Source organism: Stenella coeruleoalba (genome assembly GCF_951394435.1).
Source record: "Stenella coeruleoalba genome assembly, chromosome: 6".
NCBI lineage: Eukaryota > Metazoa > Chordata > Mammalia > Artiodactyla > Delphinidae > Stenella > Stenella coeruleoalba.
In genome coordinates this window covers 67,578,865-67,599,537 of record NC_137151.1, presented here as the reverse complement: position 1 = coordinate 67,599,537, position 20,673 = coordinate 67,578,865, and the positions used below count along the sequence as shown (strand labels likewise).

The window sequence follows — 20,673 nt, the reverse complement described above, 5'->3', positions numbered from 1 at the left end:
GTATGTGGCATGTGCATTTTGTATTTGTAATTGCTGAATGCTACTTCCTACCACTAACTTTTGTGAGCATGTCCACACGTACAAAAATCACAACACACCACAACCCTCAAAATCCAGAACACATCATGATCCAAAATAACCTTTTATTTTAAAAAAGTATTTAAGTTTTAATTTTATATACCTGAATTTAAATAATTTGTCACAAATAACGAGTGGCTCTAGGACAGATTTCTACTTGAATAAGAGGCAATTTGTTTTAATACGATTATTCAAGAGAGAATTTTAAATAATTGTAAATTCCAGTTTAGATTTACCTGCCATGGCGGCATGCTGTGTACACAGAACCTTCTTCACTCCCAACAACGAAGTTGTTGACATCTCCAACAGGGAAGGACATAGATGTCACAGCGACTGCCTTTGACTGTTTATGAACCAATTCCATGCTATCCTACACAGAAAAAATTGAGTAAATTATTTTGTAAACTTATAATTTTTTAAAGAAAATTTTCTAGTCTTAATTAGTTTGTAAACAATTATTTTACTATACTTATATAAATTTAGTTTGATTAAATGAAGCAGGTTTGAAAATGAAGTATATACACCACAAATTACATTTATACATGTTTAGATTTATAAACTATTACTATAATACTATTATAAAACATTTATGAAAAACATAAGCTAGGGTTTACATAGACTTAAAAAAATACCAAAAAAAAAAAAAAAAAAACCAATATTTGCCTCAAAATTTCAGAGCTTTCCAAGTTTAACCTACCTGTGGATGGGAAAGCATGTCCAGACTCCATGAACAAATTTTTCCATCAGTAGAGATACTAATCAGATTGTGAGCGTTCTGTGTCCCAACAACATTTACACAATATACAGGATGCTAAAAAAAGAGATATTAAAGTTTTCTGGGATTATTTTACCAAAAAAAAATGAAATAATTTTTACTGTATAATCACAGGTATTCTGTTTCATATCCAGTCTCATATCTTGATGGCATTTTTAATGTGAAATTCGATGCTATTCCGTAGATTAGCAAAACATTATCTCAGAAGAGAGATAAGTTTCTAATAAAATAGATTTCCAAAAATACAAAGAAAAAAAAAAGCCTTCAGTTTTGGTTGCTAAATGATGAGAAATTCACACATCAAAGGAAACACATTTTGAGACTACTCTGATGGACACTACTAAGTATTTAATGGTGAAAGAAGACAGAAATCTAATGGAAATAACCCCTTTACTTACTGTGTGTGCTGCAGCTGACAGTGGAGTTCTTTGCACTGGAGTTCTTTTATTGCTACGGTTATCCCACAGCACAATCTGGCCTGAATATGTACCACCAACAACCAGATTTGGATGAAATTTTGCAAATGTAGCAGACATAACGGCTGACTGCAAATAGCAAGATTTTTATATTTAAGGTTCAAATGGAAGAAGCATGACAAGTTATAAAAATAAATCTATATCCAAAACATTTTCCTTTATTGTAAACTATCAGAGATTATAAAAAACCAGTAAATAAATATACTTTAAAATTTCATTTTGCTTTAGAACATAAGATACAGCTTTAGAATAGTTTTGCTTAAAAGTCAAATGTAATGATAGTTTACAGAAATGTTTAAGAAATTTATCGAAGAAAGCAAAAATTATTTAATTTGATTACATCATTAAATCAGAAGATAACTGGCTCTACTTTAGCTTCTGACAGTAATCTGACAACAGAGTATATGCTAGTTTTGATTCAGTTAAGTGTTTTTGCAGAATTATGATATTATTAAAAGATTATAACTTATGCAACCAGAAAGGTTTGCAAATTCTAACCTCCCACTAAATCCACTTTAAAAATCTGCATCTGTTTCCTACTTCAAACATATGTTTCTACTTAAAACTATCTAGTTCCAACTCCTCAGGCCATGTATAAGTAATTCAGTGGGCCAACCATCTAATTGTATATTCAGCAAATAAGTTCCTGAGAAACTCCCTGTAGAAAAGACATTTTATAGAAGATTCCTTTTATACAATCAATCACAATAACAGAAAATCACAACTGCAAAGGACTTTAGGTGTGATTAAACATAAGAGATGTCAGAAAAGCTAGAAAACGCAGATCATGTTGAACTGAGAAGTCTTCAGTTTTTCGTTAACATCTGTTTGCAAATATGGGGTGGTTTAGTAAATGCCAATCCAATGAAATCATTATGTTGACAAGAAAAGAAGAAAGGCACTTGTCTAAATTCATTAGTGAATTCTTAAACTTGGGAAAGACTGCTAAAAGACCATCTTACCTGGCAGTGAAACACATACTCTGGAGTAGTTTTTTTGTATTTCATATTCCATACAAGGGCCACACCATCAGGCTCATGAGGAGCATCTTCGTTGTTATTATAGGAAGCCACAAGTAACTCTGGATACTGCTCGCAAGAATCAAGTGGGAAAAAAACGCTATGCATAATGAGAACTGTTTTACATTCCTAGTTACTCAACTGTTATTATTAAATTATTCTGAAAATACAAATTCCTAACACTTCACCAAGAAATATATCTCTAGAGTTATGCTTGCTGGAACATTAGTAAAACTTTAAATTAGTTTAGTTATTTTAAATGTTTTAATGTTAAAATATTTTATTAAAATATGTGTTGCAATTCTATCCAAAGGAGATTTGGTGAGCAATTAAAATTAGTAAAACTGGGCTGTGGCATAAATAAACTCTTGATTTTTAAATATAGTGTTTCCAATCCTTTCTTCCTAAGTACATAAGACAACCATAACCTTAGAACCATCATCCATTGTAATTTCAATAATATACATTGATTTAATTACACAAAGTTTCCACAATTAAAACTACCTGCTTACTGGAATTAAAAAATGAGTTAATAGCAACCAATTATGTTATAATTTACCTGAGATGACCAATCCAAACAACTAACAACCCGATGCTTTGACCAACGTTCGTCAAAAAATTGTCGATTTAATGACAGTTTAGCACCTGCTTGAATCTCTCTACAGAAAAAGACGAAAAAAAAAAAAACCCAACAACTGTGTTATAACTTCCCACTCTTAATCTTAAAGTAATTCAACATTGCTGAACCCATAATTTTAGCAATTAAACATTACCCTTCTTTGTCTTCCAAATCTCTTCCACTGTAGTCAAAGAAGATGTTAATCTGCTCAGAAAGAGCTCTTTCTACAATTCTTGTAGAATGGTCGAAGAAACTTAAAAATTCCTCAGAGTGCAAGATTTGCTGCTTTTCTTCTTCAGTCAGCTCGTGCGGGGGGGCTGTGAGACAAACGTTTTTCTGAAGTCGGATTTATGCCACTCAAATCATGTCACCTCACTATCACAATTTGCGTCAATGAATGCCACTCATTCTTTTCCAAGCAGATTCACCTCTTTGATTTAAAGCATTTTAGTCTACTTTAATATATAAATAATAAAAGCAGTCTTAACAGGAATCAACAAAATTTTTTAAATTATTTTTTTTAAAGTTGAATTCTTTAAGATACCTTTACTATCACTTTCTTCATCTTTCTTTAAAGTTTTCTCTTCCTCAGGTTCAATAGGTGGTTTAGGAGTCACTACGTCATCTTCTTCCTCTTCATCTGAAAAAACAGAATAACACAAAAATTATTTTCATGAAAATAACTGCTAACTCTTGAGGTAATTATTTCAGAAAGTATCACAACTCTTTAGATAAAAGCAAAAGAGTACAAATAATATAAATTTTATCAATACAATTTTAAAAAAAGAATTAAGTGGAACTTCTTGGTTTTTATACATACCTATGTGGTAACTCAGCAATAGTCATATCAAATTCTGTAGCAACATAAACTGAAATAAGATATATAAGCAACTAGGATGAGTCCCTCGTGGAAATCTCTAAAAGCTTGCAAGCATTTATCATTCCAGACAGAACAACATGCAACTCCTACATAGTTTTATGTAGCATGCTGACACATTAATGCTGTAAAATGAAGAAAATCAAATGTCTAAAATAGCCTACAGAGCTGGCTGCTTACTTGTGATCTGAAACCATCAGTGTCTAATGGGTCTTCATATGGCATAAAGACGGCTTACATTAACTCTCAGGTTGCTATTTGAGAGGCAGATTTTAAAGATAATAGCTATGAGACCACATTTTCTATTCTGTCATTTTAAATGCAAGTCTCATTATCTACTGTTACATGATGTGGCAATAAGCACTTAACATAATGTTTTCTTAACTTGAATAAAAATACATATTGAGATAATATACAATGTTTATAAGACTTTTAAAAATTATTAAATCTCCCCTTATACCCCCAAACCAGGAAATAACTTTAAATTACTTATTTTAAAATGTTCTAGAACATACAACTCTGCCTACCTTCTCTTTCACTACATACTGAGATGGATTTTTATTAAGCAAATGCTTATTTTTATTGCCTAAACAGATGTGTCATTTGTCTATGAGGGAATGGCAGCAGGCGTCTGCAGCAAAGCGCATCTCAAGTAATAAGAGCCCATTCAGTAAGGGGACTTTACTTGTTAGTTATAGTCATTTCCCCGACCTATGTTCAAAATTATCTAAAACACGCATACATACGACATACACAAAAGAATAGTCAAGGATGGGAACCAGCTGCCAAGTCATGGTCCCAGCAGCCAGGCCAGCTGACTAGATAGCAACAACCAGATGGCACTGCTGGGATTGTGTCTTTCTGCTACAAGGTGGCAATGGGATGGCATAACATTCTTCCGCTTGACTGCTTCCAATCCTGTCTCTCCCCAATGGCGAGCCTGTGCAATTACCCACACTCCAGGAGGCCTACAGATAAGCCTTTACCCTGCAAACAAAATGCAGCTTGTAGGCCACACCAGCTGCCAAACCACACACATAGTGTTAGGTTTGGAGAGCTATGAAAATCTTTCTAACTCTATAGTATAAGCAATAAAAATGTAACTGTACCTGTAGGAAAGAAAGCTTTAAATGACACTGTATACTGCACACAATGATACAACCTCCAACTTAATCAAAATGATAATGACGTATGCCAATCCTACATTACTTGAAATTGAGCGATTTTTACGTTCTGACAAGTTTACAGAACTAGGATAAATGGCACGAATGATTTCAATATATGCTCATACTTTTGAACCAAATGGTGAAGGTTAAAATTTTTCCTTTCAAGGGCCTCAATCAGCCACAAAGGAAAACAGTAATCACTGTCTTTTCAGCCAGCCCAACCGCATTTGTCAGCCCTTTCTCCGTCAATGCAGCCAGAGCAATCAACCTGCCAAACATTCAGAATGGAAAAACAATCTGAAAATACAGGGTATAATGCACCTGCCAGTGAAAATGGCCATTTCAAGAAAAGCTAGTGATCTCAGTGACCCCGCTGAGGAGGCGGTGGTGCAAAGGGGAAAGAACACGTAAAAGAATTCTTAGTGATCGCCACTCTCTTGCACACTGACACTTCCTTACAAAGCATGCCAATTACAGCTTTTGTGCTACTTAAAAAAATGAAAGCTTTTTTTTGGGCAAAATAATCACATAGAAAAACAGAAAGACAGTACTTTTTAGACGAATTCTCATATACAACGGATTATTAATCTGAAAACAGTGTAACTGGTAACAATTCTTCTATACTGTACTGCTCCAACATTACAATGAAATTATACCATAAAGTCACTCGCCAGTGTAATGTAATAAAATAATTTAATTGTACTTAAGTTGACTTTTAGAATAACAGGGTATTTACTTCAATTAAAAATTAAGTCTGGGGACTTCCCTGATGGTGCAGTGGTTAAGAATCCACCTGCCAAGGCAGGGGACACGGGTTCGAGCCCTGGTTCAGGAAGATCCCACATGCCGTGGAGCAACTAAGCCTGTGCACCACAACTACTGAGCCCGTGCGCCTAGAGCCCATACTCCGCAGCAAGAGAAGCCACCACAATGAGAAGCCCATGCACCGCAACGAAGAGTAGCCCCGCTCACCGCAACTAGAGGAAGCCCGCGTGCAGCAACGAAGACCCAACACAGCCAAAAATAAATAAATTTATAAATTATCTATAAAAAAATTAAGTCTGAAAATATGTATTTTCTGCTAATACTGTCAGTTATCTTAATCAATTTTGTCGGCTAGTAGGGTTCACTGTATGTAAATCCTAAAATCAAAGATAGGGAATCTGAGTCGCCCTGGACAAGTCATTCTTAAGCACTGTGAATTATAAATTACAGCCTCCTATCCACATCATATTTCCCTCTCTCAACTTTGTTGCATTATACGGTTTCTAAGTACCATTTCCAATGACAGGTGTCAAATTCCTGTCATAATGCATATGGTCGGTACTTCAGTGCTAAGTGACCTCATAATCTATATATTTAACAGAAAAGATCGTTCTTACAGACACTTTTTTCCTTTTAAAATTTAAAATGTAGATGAAGTATGGTAAACAGTGATCTGTATCTGCCTACTTTATGGCATTTGCCATGCTAACGTGCCCATATAGATTACTTTAGTTGTGTTTGAATGAGTAATAATCTATTTAAATACTTGTTTTCAGGATTTTATTTTAGAATGAATGTACATAGCTCTCTTTCTAGATGAATTAAAAACTGATTAAAAACTATGATAAACCCAAGCTTCATAAAAATGACTAAGCTAAATAAAAATTCCAGGAACATTACAAAAATGATCTGTTCTTTAAAAGTACAAAACAGTATTTTTATTATAAAGCTGATTATCTATATATACCAAATATTTGGCAAAAAATGCCTAACATCAGTAACATCAGATTAGAGACTGTTCCTCTGAAACAAATACACTTCTCTTATTAAAAACTAATACAATTAGCTACTAAAAAACTATTCACATATAGTATTATGTTAATAATACTATATTATTAGACCAAAAATATAGTATTACAATTCTAAAGATTTTCTAGGCTAGTCCCTATTACATGATTATCTATATTTAAAACTAAAAAAGACTGCAACAATGCAGGAAGACTGAAAAATGGGACTGCCATGTCACATCAATTTATTGATGAATATTCATTGCAATATGCTAAGTGGTTAACTCCATGCTTTCTCTGACAGGGAATCTAAGGTTATAAACTGAGCAGTAAAGAATGCATAAAAGTAGCAGTTACTTTTAAAATGACAAATCTCTTGTCAATGAATGCTAAGACTAGGTTTAATGAACCATTGAATTTTTACTGAGTTAACATCAAAATTGTGATGTATTTTGGTGAGATGGAAAGAAAAGCAGTTTTGTAAATTAAGCTGCACCTAGAAATAACACCAAAGAATGAAATTGGAATAATCTGTTACAGTGGAGTAGGTTAATCAAAGTTAAATCATCTGTGAAATGGGTGGCTTTTGTTAAGCTGAAGGAAGGAGTCTTCAGAGCAAGTTTTCTCATCTGTATATCACGCTACATTTAAGAGACATCTAAGAATAAGCCACAAAGCATGCTTTGAATTATTTTAAAATATTACAACATATTTAACAGGTAATATGAAAGATCCTAGAAAATCCTCACTAAACACTGATACTCTTTATTCTATCACTTCTCACAATTAATGCTCAGTATGAGGTCAAAAATAAATATCATCATCGGGGCATTAATGTCGTTTAGCAAATACATTTGTTGTCTATAAATTTATTAACTAGTTTCATCATACTGGTGTACTGTATTTTAAGATAGTTTAATATTTTATGAAGAATTTCTAATTTACAGAGTAGTCTGATTTCTCATGATACAAAGGAAGTTGCCACTGAGTTCCAAAACTCAGGAAATGTGTTGCATATAAAAACATAATTTACAAAACTTCAACTAATAACTTCACAAACAAAATGAGAATATTAGAGGGAAATGCTTCAATCATAAGTTGAAAAATACATGTTAGATATGAATGATTTTCCTTTAATATTTTGAAAATAACCCTTTCTTTTCTGGATCAACATCCTTTTGAATCACTTCATTTCGATCCATTTGTCCATAATTTCATCTTCTTATACCATACTCTTTAAAATCAATATTAAGAAAATCTTACATTAGGATAAAACTTCATGAATGTATCAATGGAATTCATTCCTTTTATTTTTTTAAACACCCAGAATCAGATGCAAGGTCACTTGGATTTCCTTAATAATTTAGATTTTCAACAAGGGAAAATTTTAATTGGGAAATATTTTGAATATAGATCTAATGCTAATTTGGAAGATAAATAAAAAGGGAGTAATACTTTAATCATACATAACATTTACTTTAACACAGAATTTGTCTCTCTACATTGTCTCTTTTTATGTAAAATTCAGATTTTATTTAGGCAGTATTGGCATCATTAACACAGATCCTGTTATCTGCAATCTCATAAATATTACATTTTTCTGAGGCCACAATTTCAGATATGCTGATTAAAGTCTTTCAGTCAAGGTTATGAATAAATGCTTCAATTTTCAATTATTTTTATATTCTCACAGATTCTCTGAGGTTTAAAACTAATTTATTACATGTGTTATTTATTCCAGGATTTTTTTTAAAAATCCATTTTAGACAAGGGTACTATTAAACCAGAAGGCCCACAGATTTAGTCTACTTGGGAAGTATGGATTCCAGATGTTAAGATCATGCAATAAAAAAATTAAGAGCTATTTTACATGTAACATTTTTCTACACATTATAAATGCTGATCAACACGTACCTGAGGAAGAATATCTGACTACTAAATCAACACCAAAAATAATTACAAAACTCCACAAAGATAAGAAAGTGGAATGATATGCGAAACATAGCACTTCACTGGAAATCAAAAACCAGGTTCTGGCTGTAGTCTGATATTCTCTTATATTGTGACCATATGGTCATCAATGAACTTCCTGGGGTCTCAGTTTCCTCAGGTGTAAACAAGCTGATTAAACTTTGGAATTTCTTCCTCTTTAAAAATCTGTGTCTAAAAATTACAACAACAAAAAAATCCATACTGACGAGGTGAATAAGAAAAAAATAACGCCATTTTCAAAAGAGTTAAAAACTTTTAAAAGAGAAGAAAGTAACTTTTCCAGGAGTGTATCTGTGGGCACCACACTCCCGCCATGAGAAGTTCTTTTACCTGCCGAGAACAAAATTGACTGAGGTCACATGTTCCTTGTCAATTTCATTCACAGTAGGTGCTTTAAGATAGCAAAGCACCTCAGTTCAGAAATGGTACTACCAACTTACAGAGTAAACTTGAAAGAAGATGGCTAGAATAGGGAAAAAGGAAAAAAAGAAGAATAAAAATTGCTTTTTAAAAGAATAGATTCAGCCATTTTTAAAAAATGAAAAAAAAGAGTTAAGCCTAAAACCAATTTTTATCTTCAATTTGGTAACTCACGTTACTTCTGCACTAATTATACTGCCTACCCAAGTTCAATTTACTGTCTGTTACACTCAAACTGTGATTTCAGCAATTTTGTCTCATGGTGAGTTTTGGAATTTGTTACGTAATTCTTAAACGTGAGCCAACCAGGCTAAGTTTGAGAGGCACTGTATTAAACCAATGGATAAGCAGAAGTACAGTTATGCACAAAGTGTTTTCATTATAAAACCTTAAGTTCAGGTTTTTTTTTTCTTTCCCTCTTTCTAGAACCTCTACAAATTAGGAAAAGAAACAATGTAAGAGCCCTGGACACGAAAATAATTGTAATGATATAGAGAGAAAATGATTTCATTTTTATAAATAGTTCCAAAGGCTAAGGATGGCTCCATGGTATTGGGGTACATTTCGCATTCTCCTTCACTTACATACCTCAATCTGAAACTAAAAAAAACAAAGAAATAATCGAGTATATAGCATATACTCAATAAACTTGCAGAATCCATGAATTCTTGTTGCAAATGAATAAACGTGGACCTTTATAAAACTAACATCTAAGTCTAGTTCACACAGGAAAATTTTAAAGATAGTGGTGCTAATACAGACATACCCATTAGAAACTGGGCTCAGTTCACCCATCTTGCCACTTTCACCTTCTATCAGTGAGGATAAGAAAAATTCTATTTAACACCATAAAAGATCAAAGCTGTTTATTAATTACTCTTAGCCAATCACTATAAAATATTATCCTGATGCAAATTTATCGATAAATAAGTTAACTAAGCCATGCTATCTTTTAATGAAGTAATTTTCAAACTACAGGTCTAAGCCAATAAATTTAGTGTATTATGGTCAACACTGAAAAAAATGAAATATAGCAAGAGCAGAAAAGGTGTTATTTCATAAAACTTTTGTATCAGTTACAAGTTTCCCCCACTATTCGAAAGTAGAGCAATCCTATGAAACCTTTCTTTCTTAAGCTGAAGTGGTGTAAATTGAAGAAGTAATTACTTTAGACACATCCTGTTAATGGATGCACAAAATAAATACAGCACAGATGCTCAGAGACACAGTTCAAAGCTATGGCAGCTTTCTGCCGAGATGCTGTGTGTAGTTCCCAGGGAAGGAGCTCTCTGCTCTAGTGGACACCACCTCCCAATGTGGTGTAAAGTGAACTTGTGAAATTCAAGGGACAGCTGTACACATCTGTATCTATGTTTGTACTAGATTGTAATATAAATTGAATTTCTTACCATAGGTGACTATCATAAAAGCATGAAAGTGCTGCTTCAGTGGCAGCATGAGAGAAAGCATACCTTGGAATCAGTCAGACTTGGTTTAGAATCTTAGCTACTAGCTATGTGACCCTTGATAAGCTATCTCTTTCAGCTTCAGCTTCTTCATATGTAAACAGAACCGATATTTAACTCTTTAACTCTCAAGGTTTTGGTAAGAGGATTAGAGGTAATGTAAAGTGCCTTACACTATACCTGATATGCAGTAGACACTCTTTGCTGTTAAAATTTTCAGTCATCAATTTGAACGTGAGGTTTGAAGAACCGTTAAAACAAGTAGCTAAGATAATATATTTGAAACATGCTAAAAGGTCCAATTTTGTTCATAGCATTCAGAGGGATAAATAAAACATAAAATAACAGCACACGTTTATATCTATATACTATGTCATCATGGAATTCAAGAAGGCTATAAAGGAGAATGTATGTTTCATATATGGATCTAAGAGCAAATAATGATTAGAACATGATATGTTCATGTTAAAACCAAGAACTGAGACTAAGTGCCTTTTCACCCAATTTCATCAATAATTATGTTGTAGCATTAACACTTGAAAATAACCTATTTTCCCAGCAGTTACTTCCACAGTAAAGGCATGGAAAAAAAAAAAAAATCCCAAGTAAGTAAATCATTCTCCTGAGTAGGTAAAAGCAATTAATTCCTTCACCAAATATTTACTGAGTTTGTACTCACTACATGCCATACACTATTCAAACCAGGCATTACAGCAATGAAGAAGAAACAATCCCTATACTCATGCAAAATTTGGCAAAGAAGCTGAAGTTCGATAACACTAAAAGCCTTGCCCTAAATAATTTCAAAGTGAAAAAAATAGTTTATCTTGGGCTTCCCTGGTGACGCAGTGGTTGAGAGTCCGCCTGCTGATGCAGGGGACATGGGTTCGTGCCCCGGTCCGGGAAGATCCCACATGCTGCGGAGCGGCTGGGCCCATGAGCCATGGCCGCTGAGCCTGCACGTCCAGAGCCTGTGCTCCACAACTGGAGAGGCCACAACAGTGAGAGGCCCGCGTACCGCAAAAAAAAAAAAAAAAAAAAAAAATAGTTTATCTTGAACTTCCGGGTCATCAGCTTACTTTACAAATCACAATCTTTTAAATTTTCCAATTACTTGAAAAATAAAAATGGGAAAAAAAATTTTTTTGAAAACTGCCAGGCATATACTATGTAGCTATACATTCAAATTAGTTCAAAGACATTGTCACACATTCACACTTTAAAATTTATATGCATGTCAAAAATAAGCAATTAAAAATGCAAATTTCAAGTAGGATATAAAACCATATGTGTGTATATACGTATGTTTGTGTGTGTTTATGTATACATATATAATTTTTGAAAAAATATATCATGGAAAACAGACTAGAAACTGGCTACTACATAGTGGTATAACAGACACTTCCTACCCTTTCTGTCTTCTCTAAATTCTCTATGATACACTACTACAATTATTTAAAAAAAAAGAAAAAAATTTTTTTAAATGGAAGTCTTCACTTAAACTAATTATAGGTATATTATAATAGGTATTACCCAAAATAGCTTCAGAATGCTTTACATTTCAAACAATCCAAAAAGCATCTCAAAGTAAAGCTAAATCTCCAAATTATTATTAGAAGGAAAAAAAGCCTAATTTATTTTTTAAATGAGTCACTATACCCTCATTTTGGCTATTTTACTCACTTTCTGAGTTAACATATCTAACAATATAGCTCCCAAAAGACAGAAACTATAACACTTGAATATACTAGTTAATAAAATAATATTTTCTGGAAATTATAGAATCCTACAGTATTAGTTTTTTCCATACTGGTAGTTCAACACTTTATCTTTCCTGTCTTTTTTTTTTTTTTTTTTTTTTGTGGTACGCGGGCCTCTCACTGTTGTGGCCTCTCCCATTGCAGAGCACAGGCTCCGGACTCACAGGCTCAGCAGCCATGCATGGCTCACGGGCCCAGCTGCTCTGCGGCATGTGGGATCTTCCCGGACCGGGGCACGAACCCGTGTCCCCTGCATCGGCAGGCGGACTCTCAACCACTGCGCCACCAGGGAAGCCCCATGTCTTCTTTTTTTTAAGTGGCTTATGTCTCAAAACCATCAGGGTTTTTTTTTTTCTGGTAAAAGGAGGAGTTTGCACCTGTGAAAGCTATCTTACCAAACCACAGAGCAACAGGAATGAAAAATATGTATCCATAGAGATGAACATTCACATGGTCAAAACAAAAAAACTCTTGGATAAAAATGTTATCCTGGGGCTGTTTCACAGAGATTAAAAACTGCTATATAATCAACACAGTAGAGCCCTTGGATCATAAAAGAGGAAGTTTATGAATTAGGTCTAGATTTGTTCATTAATATGGATTAACAATGACAGTATATCAGAATACAGTATACTCCACAGAAAATATTGAATAATTTACATGATTTCATTTGCTATGGGATATATTGATACTCTCATTTTGGGATTAATTATGTTCATGACACAGAAATAGAACATGCTTAAGTTTTTCTGCTTCTAAAGCAGCACACAACAACGACAATATGAAAATGGAAATATTTACATTTACGTCAACAAAATTAAAAACATACATACAGCTTATATTTCTGTTAACTCTTAAAAGAAAAAGTTTTAAAACTCTAAAGAACAAATACATAAATACAGAAATCCAAAGCATTACTTTTATAATATTCCCCTAAGGAAATATGCCAAAAAATAAAAAAGGAAGAAGAAACAAAAAAAAAAGGAAAGAATCCACTTGTTTAATATGGCGGCTTAATGACAATCATATTAAGGACAGATACTCACCTTCTTTGGGTTGAGCCATAACTGGAGTCTGAGTTTCCTTCGTATATGTGACGATTTCACGAGGAGGAAAGTCAACTTGTGTAATTTTAGCCATTCCAAGTTTAATAGGTCCTCGTCTAAATAAAGTGAACACAAATGTTTTTAAATATTACAAATGATACATTTTAACTACATCAAATAATGTTATTTTATAAAAGTAACAATTAAACACTATATATCCAACAGTGTAATTTAAATCCCTGTTTTATTCAAGAAATTTTAAATGAACAATTGGCTTTATTTTAACAAAAGAATTAGAAGGTAGCAAAAACAAAAGATATTTCCGAATCATTCAAGGTGTTTATTTTTCACTTTAAAAAGGCAAATAATTTAGTTTCTTAGAACAAATGTGTGGGTAATAACAGAGTAAGAGGAGAGGAATTTCAGAGCAGACTGCTGAATAAGGTTGGTTATGAGAACTGTTTTTAGCAGGGATACGATTCTGGACATTTTTTCAAGAGTCAAATATGTGGATCTCACTCAGACCACATTTAGTTCCCTTCACCATCAGAAGACTTCAGCTTTAAGAGTTAGAAAGAAGTTTCTGTTGAAAACCATTTTTTCTACTTATATTCTGCAGAAATTGAGAATCATACAGTCAATTTAGATTTTAAAATAAAATATTTAAACTTTAAATCTCTAATCTCTGCATGGTCAACATGGTCCTTGATTCACATACGGACAAACTATTGTGCAAACATGTTAGACCTAAACTAAAGCCACATATCTTCTGAATATCATGAAATTACTAAAGCCACTTCTGTTTTAAATAGGGGGGAATACATTCTTTTCTGACAAACAGAAGAAGAGACTTGTGGCTATTATAGTAGATGTCTAAATTCTAAACCAAATATAGCATGCTTCCAAACTCCCAAAGTTCTCAATGATGAATCTGTCTTAAAAGAATATCTAGTAAAAACAGTGGTGGAACTTCCAGAATATAAAGGAGGATATCTGAAATATATATATACACACACATATATATATATATCATTGGTAATATAACATTGGTAATATAAACTAAACTTTTTTCTTATATAAACATCCTTTTCAAAATCCTGTACAAAAAAGTTTAATAAAATTAGTACATTTAAAGAATTAATTTTCTCTAAGATCCCAAATGTGGGCCATAAGAAAATTTTAATGTGTTTTCTACCTTGGGAATATCTAGCCTTAAAGAAAAAAAAAAAAGCATAATCAAAGAATTAAATGGGAAATTTTAAGTACATTTGAAGTAATCTAGTATTCTAAGAACAAAATCTGAAATAAGAAACTTTATATTCTGATATTTAAGATGTAAACCATATGAAAAGTAAGTCACTCACATATCTGATAAAAAACAGTCAAGCCAACATTAGGAACAAGTTACTAACTTGAGTACATATAGGGTTTAATAGGTAAAAATCACAATACTAGAACAAACAAACAAAATATTCTAAGATTTAGGGATAGATTTAGGGAGGTAATACCTCAGTTATCCAAAGCCACTTTTACTGAGAACAAGCAAGCAACTGGGGGGTGGGGAAGCCTCAGGGCAGCCGAGAGAGGCCTACCAGCTAATGTATAAGAAGCTCATATACTTTTCTTATATGGCCTAATTCAAGGCTTATTAACTCTTAACTTTAGACATAATTTCCTAAAGGTGTTGGTCATATGTTTTAGAAGCTGCAAAATATCAAGGGAAAAGAGCTATCTGAGTCAGGCACAATGGCAGTAGCAAACATTTATAGTTTGCATTGGAGACTAGAATAAATAAACGAATGAATAAATGAATTAATGAGTAAATCAATAGCAATCTGGAGCCACGGTGTAGAAACCAACAGCTCTGTTCCTCTCAAAACCTTAGAAATCATCAGGGAATTTTAATATAGAAAAATAAATTAATATTCATGTTGAGTAACCTAGAAAAGGTTCAATTACATATAGCATATTTATTAGAAAAAGTATGGGAAGTTTGTAATACATTGTAGAAAAACTTACATCAAAAATATAGAAATAATAAAAGTAATTTGGACATTTAAATGGGTAGACTTAGGGTACCTCTAAAATCAGATACATAAAATATGTCTTTCACAAATGATAGAGGATAAATGAGGTGTCACAATAAAATATCACCCTTCAAACTATTACCTGAATATTAGAAATTTAAGCAAAATAAAATTAGGACAATTTCACAAAGAATTAAATTAATTATAAAAGAGTGAAGGTAATAAATCTATTCAATACCCCAAATCGGAATCTGAGTGAAGCTGAAGAACTGATGGATCTGTATCCCAATGCAGCGTCCTAAACGGTTGTAGGACAACCATGAAGCATTAGCAAAAAAGGCCATAAGTTAGTCAAGCAAATACATTCTACGAATAGCTAAAGTACGGTTCACAGTTAAAACCCACATGTTCTGGTTAGTACAAAAAAACACCAGGTATCACCCAATGCTCTAGTGCATGCAATAAGCATAATATGGTTAAAGATGCAAACATAAAACCTAGAATAGTTAAAAGACAGTATTTTCAGATTTTGGGAAACTAATATTGCATAGTAATGGCTAAGAACAGCCAAAACATCCAACATCCCAAATAACACATTATTTTTGGATGATAACAAGCTAAGCTATAAAAAAAAAGTTGAAATTTTAAGTTTCCTAATAAAAAAAACATTAGTAAAAACATCTTAGTTAACATATTATAATCTTGCCCAAAGCATTAAATGTGTGCAGGAAATTGTCATATTGGTAAAGGAAATGAGTCAACACATAAGCCTTTCGGTAAGAAAACCAAAGACTATTCCACTGGGATACAAAATAGCTAAAGTTTCCAAAATGTGACCCTTATGTAATTTATGGGTTAAGCACTGCCTTGGGCTTACATGTCATCTGCTTTAGAAAGCAGCTAAAGATTTCTGTCTCTAGGAAAAAGTAGATTTTTTTTCCCCCAGGAAAAATATTTTATGTTCAAAGGATTTACCTAAACTAACTAAACTTATGGAGAATATCAATCCTAAATAAATATTCGGTTGTAGTTTAGCCTTGCCTATTGGGTAAACAACTTACGTGGGATCTTTTCCAAAAGATTTAAGGAAAATTTAGTTATTACTAGAATAAAAGCTGCTTTATGGCATTGGCACTCTTGAAAGGTTAGCGATAATAAGATAATTATGTACAGTACTGTAAGATGCTCATAGTCCCTATTGAAAAGTTAAGCACAGTACATTCGGTGCTACCATCTTTGTCAAATACATTTGTTTTTCACATATATAACAAATGACAATATACAACTAAAACTGCTATAATATTTAAATACAAGAAATGATTTCTATACTTGCCTCTATAATTTATCAGTAAAAGCAATCAGATGAACTGAACTAAAGAAATACTTCATTTTAAAAATATAAAGAAAGATCTTGGGATTTAAATGGTATTGTGTGTACACAAAGAAGGAAGAGGCCACAGTGAAGATTTACTTTATACTAAGCATTAAACAGAAACAAACTTAGGCTTTGTTAAACCAGACGGGGTTTTATGAGATGCTCTTCAAGGAATGTTCTGTACATAGCCTTTACATTCTCTAAGAGCTCTAGCTGTTACCAATGACATACAGCTCCTTGTTGAGGATGTCATTTTAGTCTAAAATCAAGTAAAACTCTACCTCAAAATAGAACCAGTACTGAAAACACATGGCACAACATATGGGATTATATTTATTAAAGGCATCTGCAGACATATAAAGTAAAATTTCAATATAATCCTGAGACATATAATCAAAAGCCTAAGAGATAAACAGATCAAGAATGGAAAAAAGGAACAAGAGGCATGGATTACTCGTTTGAATAACTGTCACCTAAATTTTAGCGATAACAGAAGTGACTGAGAAAGTGAACTAAATAAAATCTTAATGAAATGCAACTTCCCAATCTGCAAAGTTAGAGAAATATCATTTTTATGGCCTCATATATTTATCCATAAATTACCACCAGGCCCAACAGAAATTTTTGGCATTTAGAAAGAGTGATTCAGATGTTTTGATATCATACTTGGTAATGTCTAACATGTTTTTTCCTACTCCCTAAGTGTAGTAATCTTAGACTGTCTTGGCCAGCTAATGTAAGTGTATAGGTTCATACACCTCACACATCTTCATGCATTTTCCTGTTTATTCTTTATCATCATGCCTGCTCAATGGAAGTTCATTCTGTTCGTTCTCAGACTCCAGCATTCTTTTTAAAAGCCACATATTTTAAAATGCTATTGTTTCACTGCCAATAGCACCAATTCATCAACAATATTAATTATCTATTATGGAATCTGGAGATGATTTAATGGAATTCATAGTTTTCTACTGTGTGTGTATACATATATATTAAGAAGTGAACATAATCAGTCCTCTTGAAAATTAACAATTAAAAATGAGTCTGTGCTCTCTAAAAAGATATCAAGTCACCTCATTTAAAAAGAGAATTTATTTCCTCTCCTGTTAAACTTAAAAGAAACTTATTTTCTACTCATTCTCTAATAAAAACAAATACCCCTAAAGATATTTAAATACCTGTTTTCTTGCTTTACATCTTATCATTACAAATCTACACTATAAACACAAGTTAGCACACTATTCTTAGGATTTTTCAATACAGTGAATAGCATTTAAATTAATGATGTAAATTAATGAACACTAGAATGCAAGTTTCCCGAAGGCAAGGACCAGGAACATTATTTTCTGTGGTAACCTATAGCATTTAACATTAAATTGGCAATTCAATTAATACGCATTCTAACACAATAAATATTTTTCTTAACAGTTATTTACTTCCTATACCAATTTACAATATTCCAATGGGTCTCTCTAATAATCTCTAGGTTTTCCAATGAAACTCAGGAGGACATATTTTAATTCATACAGATGTTACATAGTATTTTTTAAAGCAAACTTGCTGACGTTGCATTAAAATAATCTTTCTACTCCTATTCAAAATCAAGAACAATGAATTCAGAATTAACACAGTAGAGTATCTGCATTAAAGTAATATATAATATCAAATAAAGAAATTTTTAAAATACTTTTTTTTTACCTTGGGAAATGTTTTTATTATGGTAATGTATAAGGGAAAATAAAACCCTTCTGAAAATGCCATCTGTTTACTAGCAAAGGAATACTAACATATTTGCATAAGAATACAGAAGAACGAAAGTATGAAACAAATTTAGCCTTTGAAAATGAACTTAGACTAAATAAATTTAGTCTTTAATCTGTAATACATACTATTTTATGAGGTAATATTATTCTTAAACAGAAAGTTTTGACTTCTCTTAAATGACAGAGTTATGTCATTTACCTCCAACAACAGTATTGCTTAGATTTGCAATTTCAGTTCTATAAACAGAAGAGGTTTGGAAAGCACATCTCAAATTCAGACTGGTGAGCCTTTTGTGCCTTCTAATTATTAATGACAACCTGATTATTCAGAAACTGACTAAAGTACTGAGTTTATGGATTAGCTAGCCCCTTTGCTTCTTTTTTTCTTGCCTTGTCTTTTAGATGCTCATTACTTGTTTGTAACTTCAATCAGAGGTGCTTGGGCACAATGAAGACAAAACTTCCTAGTTTATTTCTCATTAAAAGGTGTCTTGAAGTTTTCCTGAGGAGGACATTTAACTTCCTAGACCAAAATAAGGATTCTGAATAAAGATTCTAAACTAACTATGTTTAGTCTCATTTCAGCTGCCATAAGAAGTCAAAATGTAAGATGCTGTTAAACGAAGACTTGGTATTATTGTGTGTGTGACAAAGAGAAGTAATAAGACTTTTCTCAGTATGATCTTTGGAAAGAAGCTGAAATCTTACTGAACTTTTGAAAATCAAGTCCCAACATGTGTGCAGCATCCTAAAACAAACATGAAATATTGTTTTATAAGGAAGGCCCAAGTTCAGGAACACTTGGCAGTAAACTTTTTTTTTTAAGTGAAGTATAACTGACATACAACATTATATTAGTTTCAGGTACATAACATAATGATTTAATATTTTTATATATGGTGAAATGATCACCACAATAAGTCTGGTTAACATCCGTCATACATAGTTACAAAATTTTTTTCTTGTGATTTTTTCTTTCTTTTAAGACCTGCTCTCTCAGCAACTTTCAAATATACAATACAGTATTGTTAACTACAGTCTCCATGTTGTACATTATATCCCCATGACTTATTTACTTTATAACTGGAAGTTTGTACCTTTTGACCCCCTTCACCCATTTCACCCACCCCTCACCCCCTCCCTCCCTCCACCTCTGGCAACCATCAAAAATTTTAGAAATGAAAATAAAAATGAACCCATCTGTTCTCTGTATCTATGAGCTTATTTTGTTTTGTTTTTTAGATTTCACAAATAAGTGAGATCATACAGTATCTGTCTTTCCCTTTCTGATTTACTTCACTTAGCATAATGCCCTCAAGCCAGTAAACACTCTTTTTAAAAATTCTTTAAATTTGTTATTGAAGCCAGTAAACACTCAATGTTTCCTTAGCAGTTATTCCTTATTCTTGATATTTTATGCATTATTATTTTCTACCTTAATTAGAAATAGTGACTTAATAGAACAGAATTAGGCTGTTTAACTGAATTGTTTAGGTTTTCAATTACTGAATGGAAATTAAGCATAATACAGTAGAGAGGTTTTACACTATTTGTACCCAAAACATTCACATAATAACCAATACAAAATTTGCTTCAACAGAAAAATAATTTTAATGAACACTTCTATTTTTAATATAAAATAATCATCATAAAATCAGTTAACTAGTCAGTACTCAGTTAATCAAGTGTGACAGTAAAATATTGTTTAAAAAAATTTCCCCCCAATTTACAACAAACAATTTCTGTGCCATTTAGATTTCAAAATGTTAGGACTAACTCAACATAACTATTCAGAGTCCCTGTACAGCACGGACAGTATCTGGGCACTAAATGCATTCTATCATTAAAATACTGAAAGAAAATTACTGTACCTAGATCCCACTGCGCCATCTCCAGAGTCTTGGCTTCCAGCTTCGCTTGGAGTGCTCACAGATTTGGAGGATGGAGACATAGGAGGAGGGACTAAATAGTGAAATAGACAGGTATCCGCTGTTACTACACGGAGAGGTTGCTCAGCTTATGACGTTTCAAAAGTAATTTAA

General features: G+C 32.6%; 1 protein-coding gene across 4 annotated transcripts in view; it reads right to left on the bottom strand.

Moving 5' to 3' along the window:
- DYNC1I2 (dynein cytoplasmic 1 intermediate chain 2) overlaps positions 1 to 20,673 on the bottom strand; it is a 57,822-nt gene that overhangs the window by 22,367 nt on the left and 14,782 nt on the right. For 2 of the 4 annotated variants that reach the window (XM_079923465.1, XM_079923464.1), the window contains 10 exons: positions 20,503 to 20,593; positions 15,732 to 15,791; positions 13,467 to 13,582; positions 3,512 to 3,607; positions 3,122 to 3,284; positions 2,908 to 3,007; positions 2,292 to 2,417; positions 1,252 to 1,398; positions 776 to 889; positions 315 to 448 (listed from right to left, as the gene is read on the bottom strand). In XM_079923465.1, the coding sequence (XP_079779591.1) occupies positions 315 to 448; positions 776 to 889; positions 1,252 to 1,398; positions 2,292 to 2,417; positions 2,908 to 3,007; positions 3,122 to 3,284; positions 3,512 to 3,607; positions 13,467 to 13,582; positions 15,732 to 15,791; positions 20,503 to 20,593 (1,147 nt within the window). The remainder of the gene's footprint in view (positions 1 to 314; positions 449 to 775; positions 890 to 1,251; positions 1,399 to 2,291; positions 2,418 to 2,907; positions 3,008 to 3,121; positions 3,285 to 3,511; positions 3,608 to 13,466; positions 13,583 to 15,731; positions 15,792 to 20,502; positions 20,594 to 20,673) is intronic. The other 2 variants (XM_079923466.1, XM_079923467.1) reach the window with 1 other exon arrangement.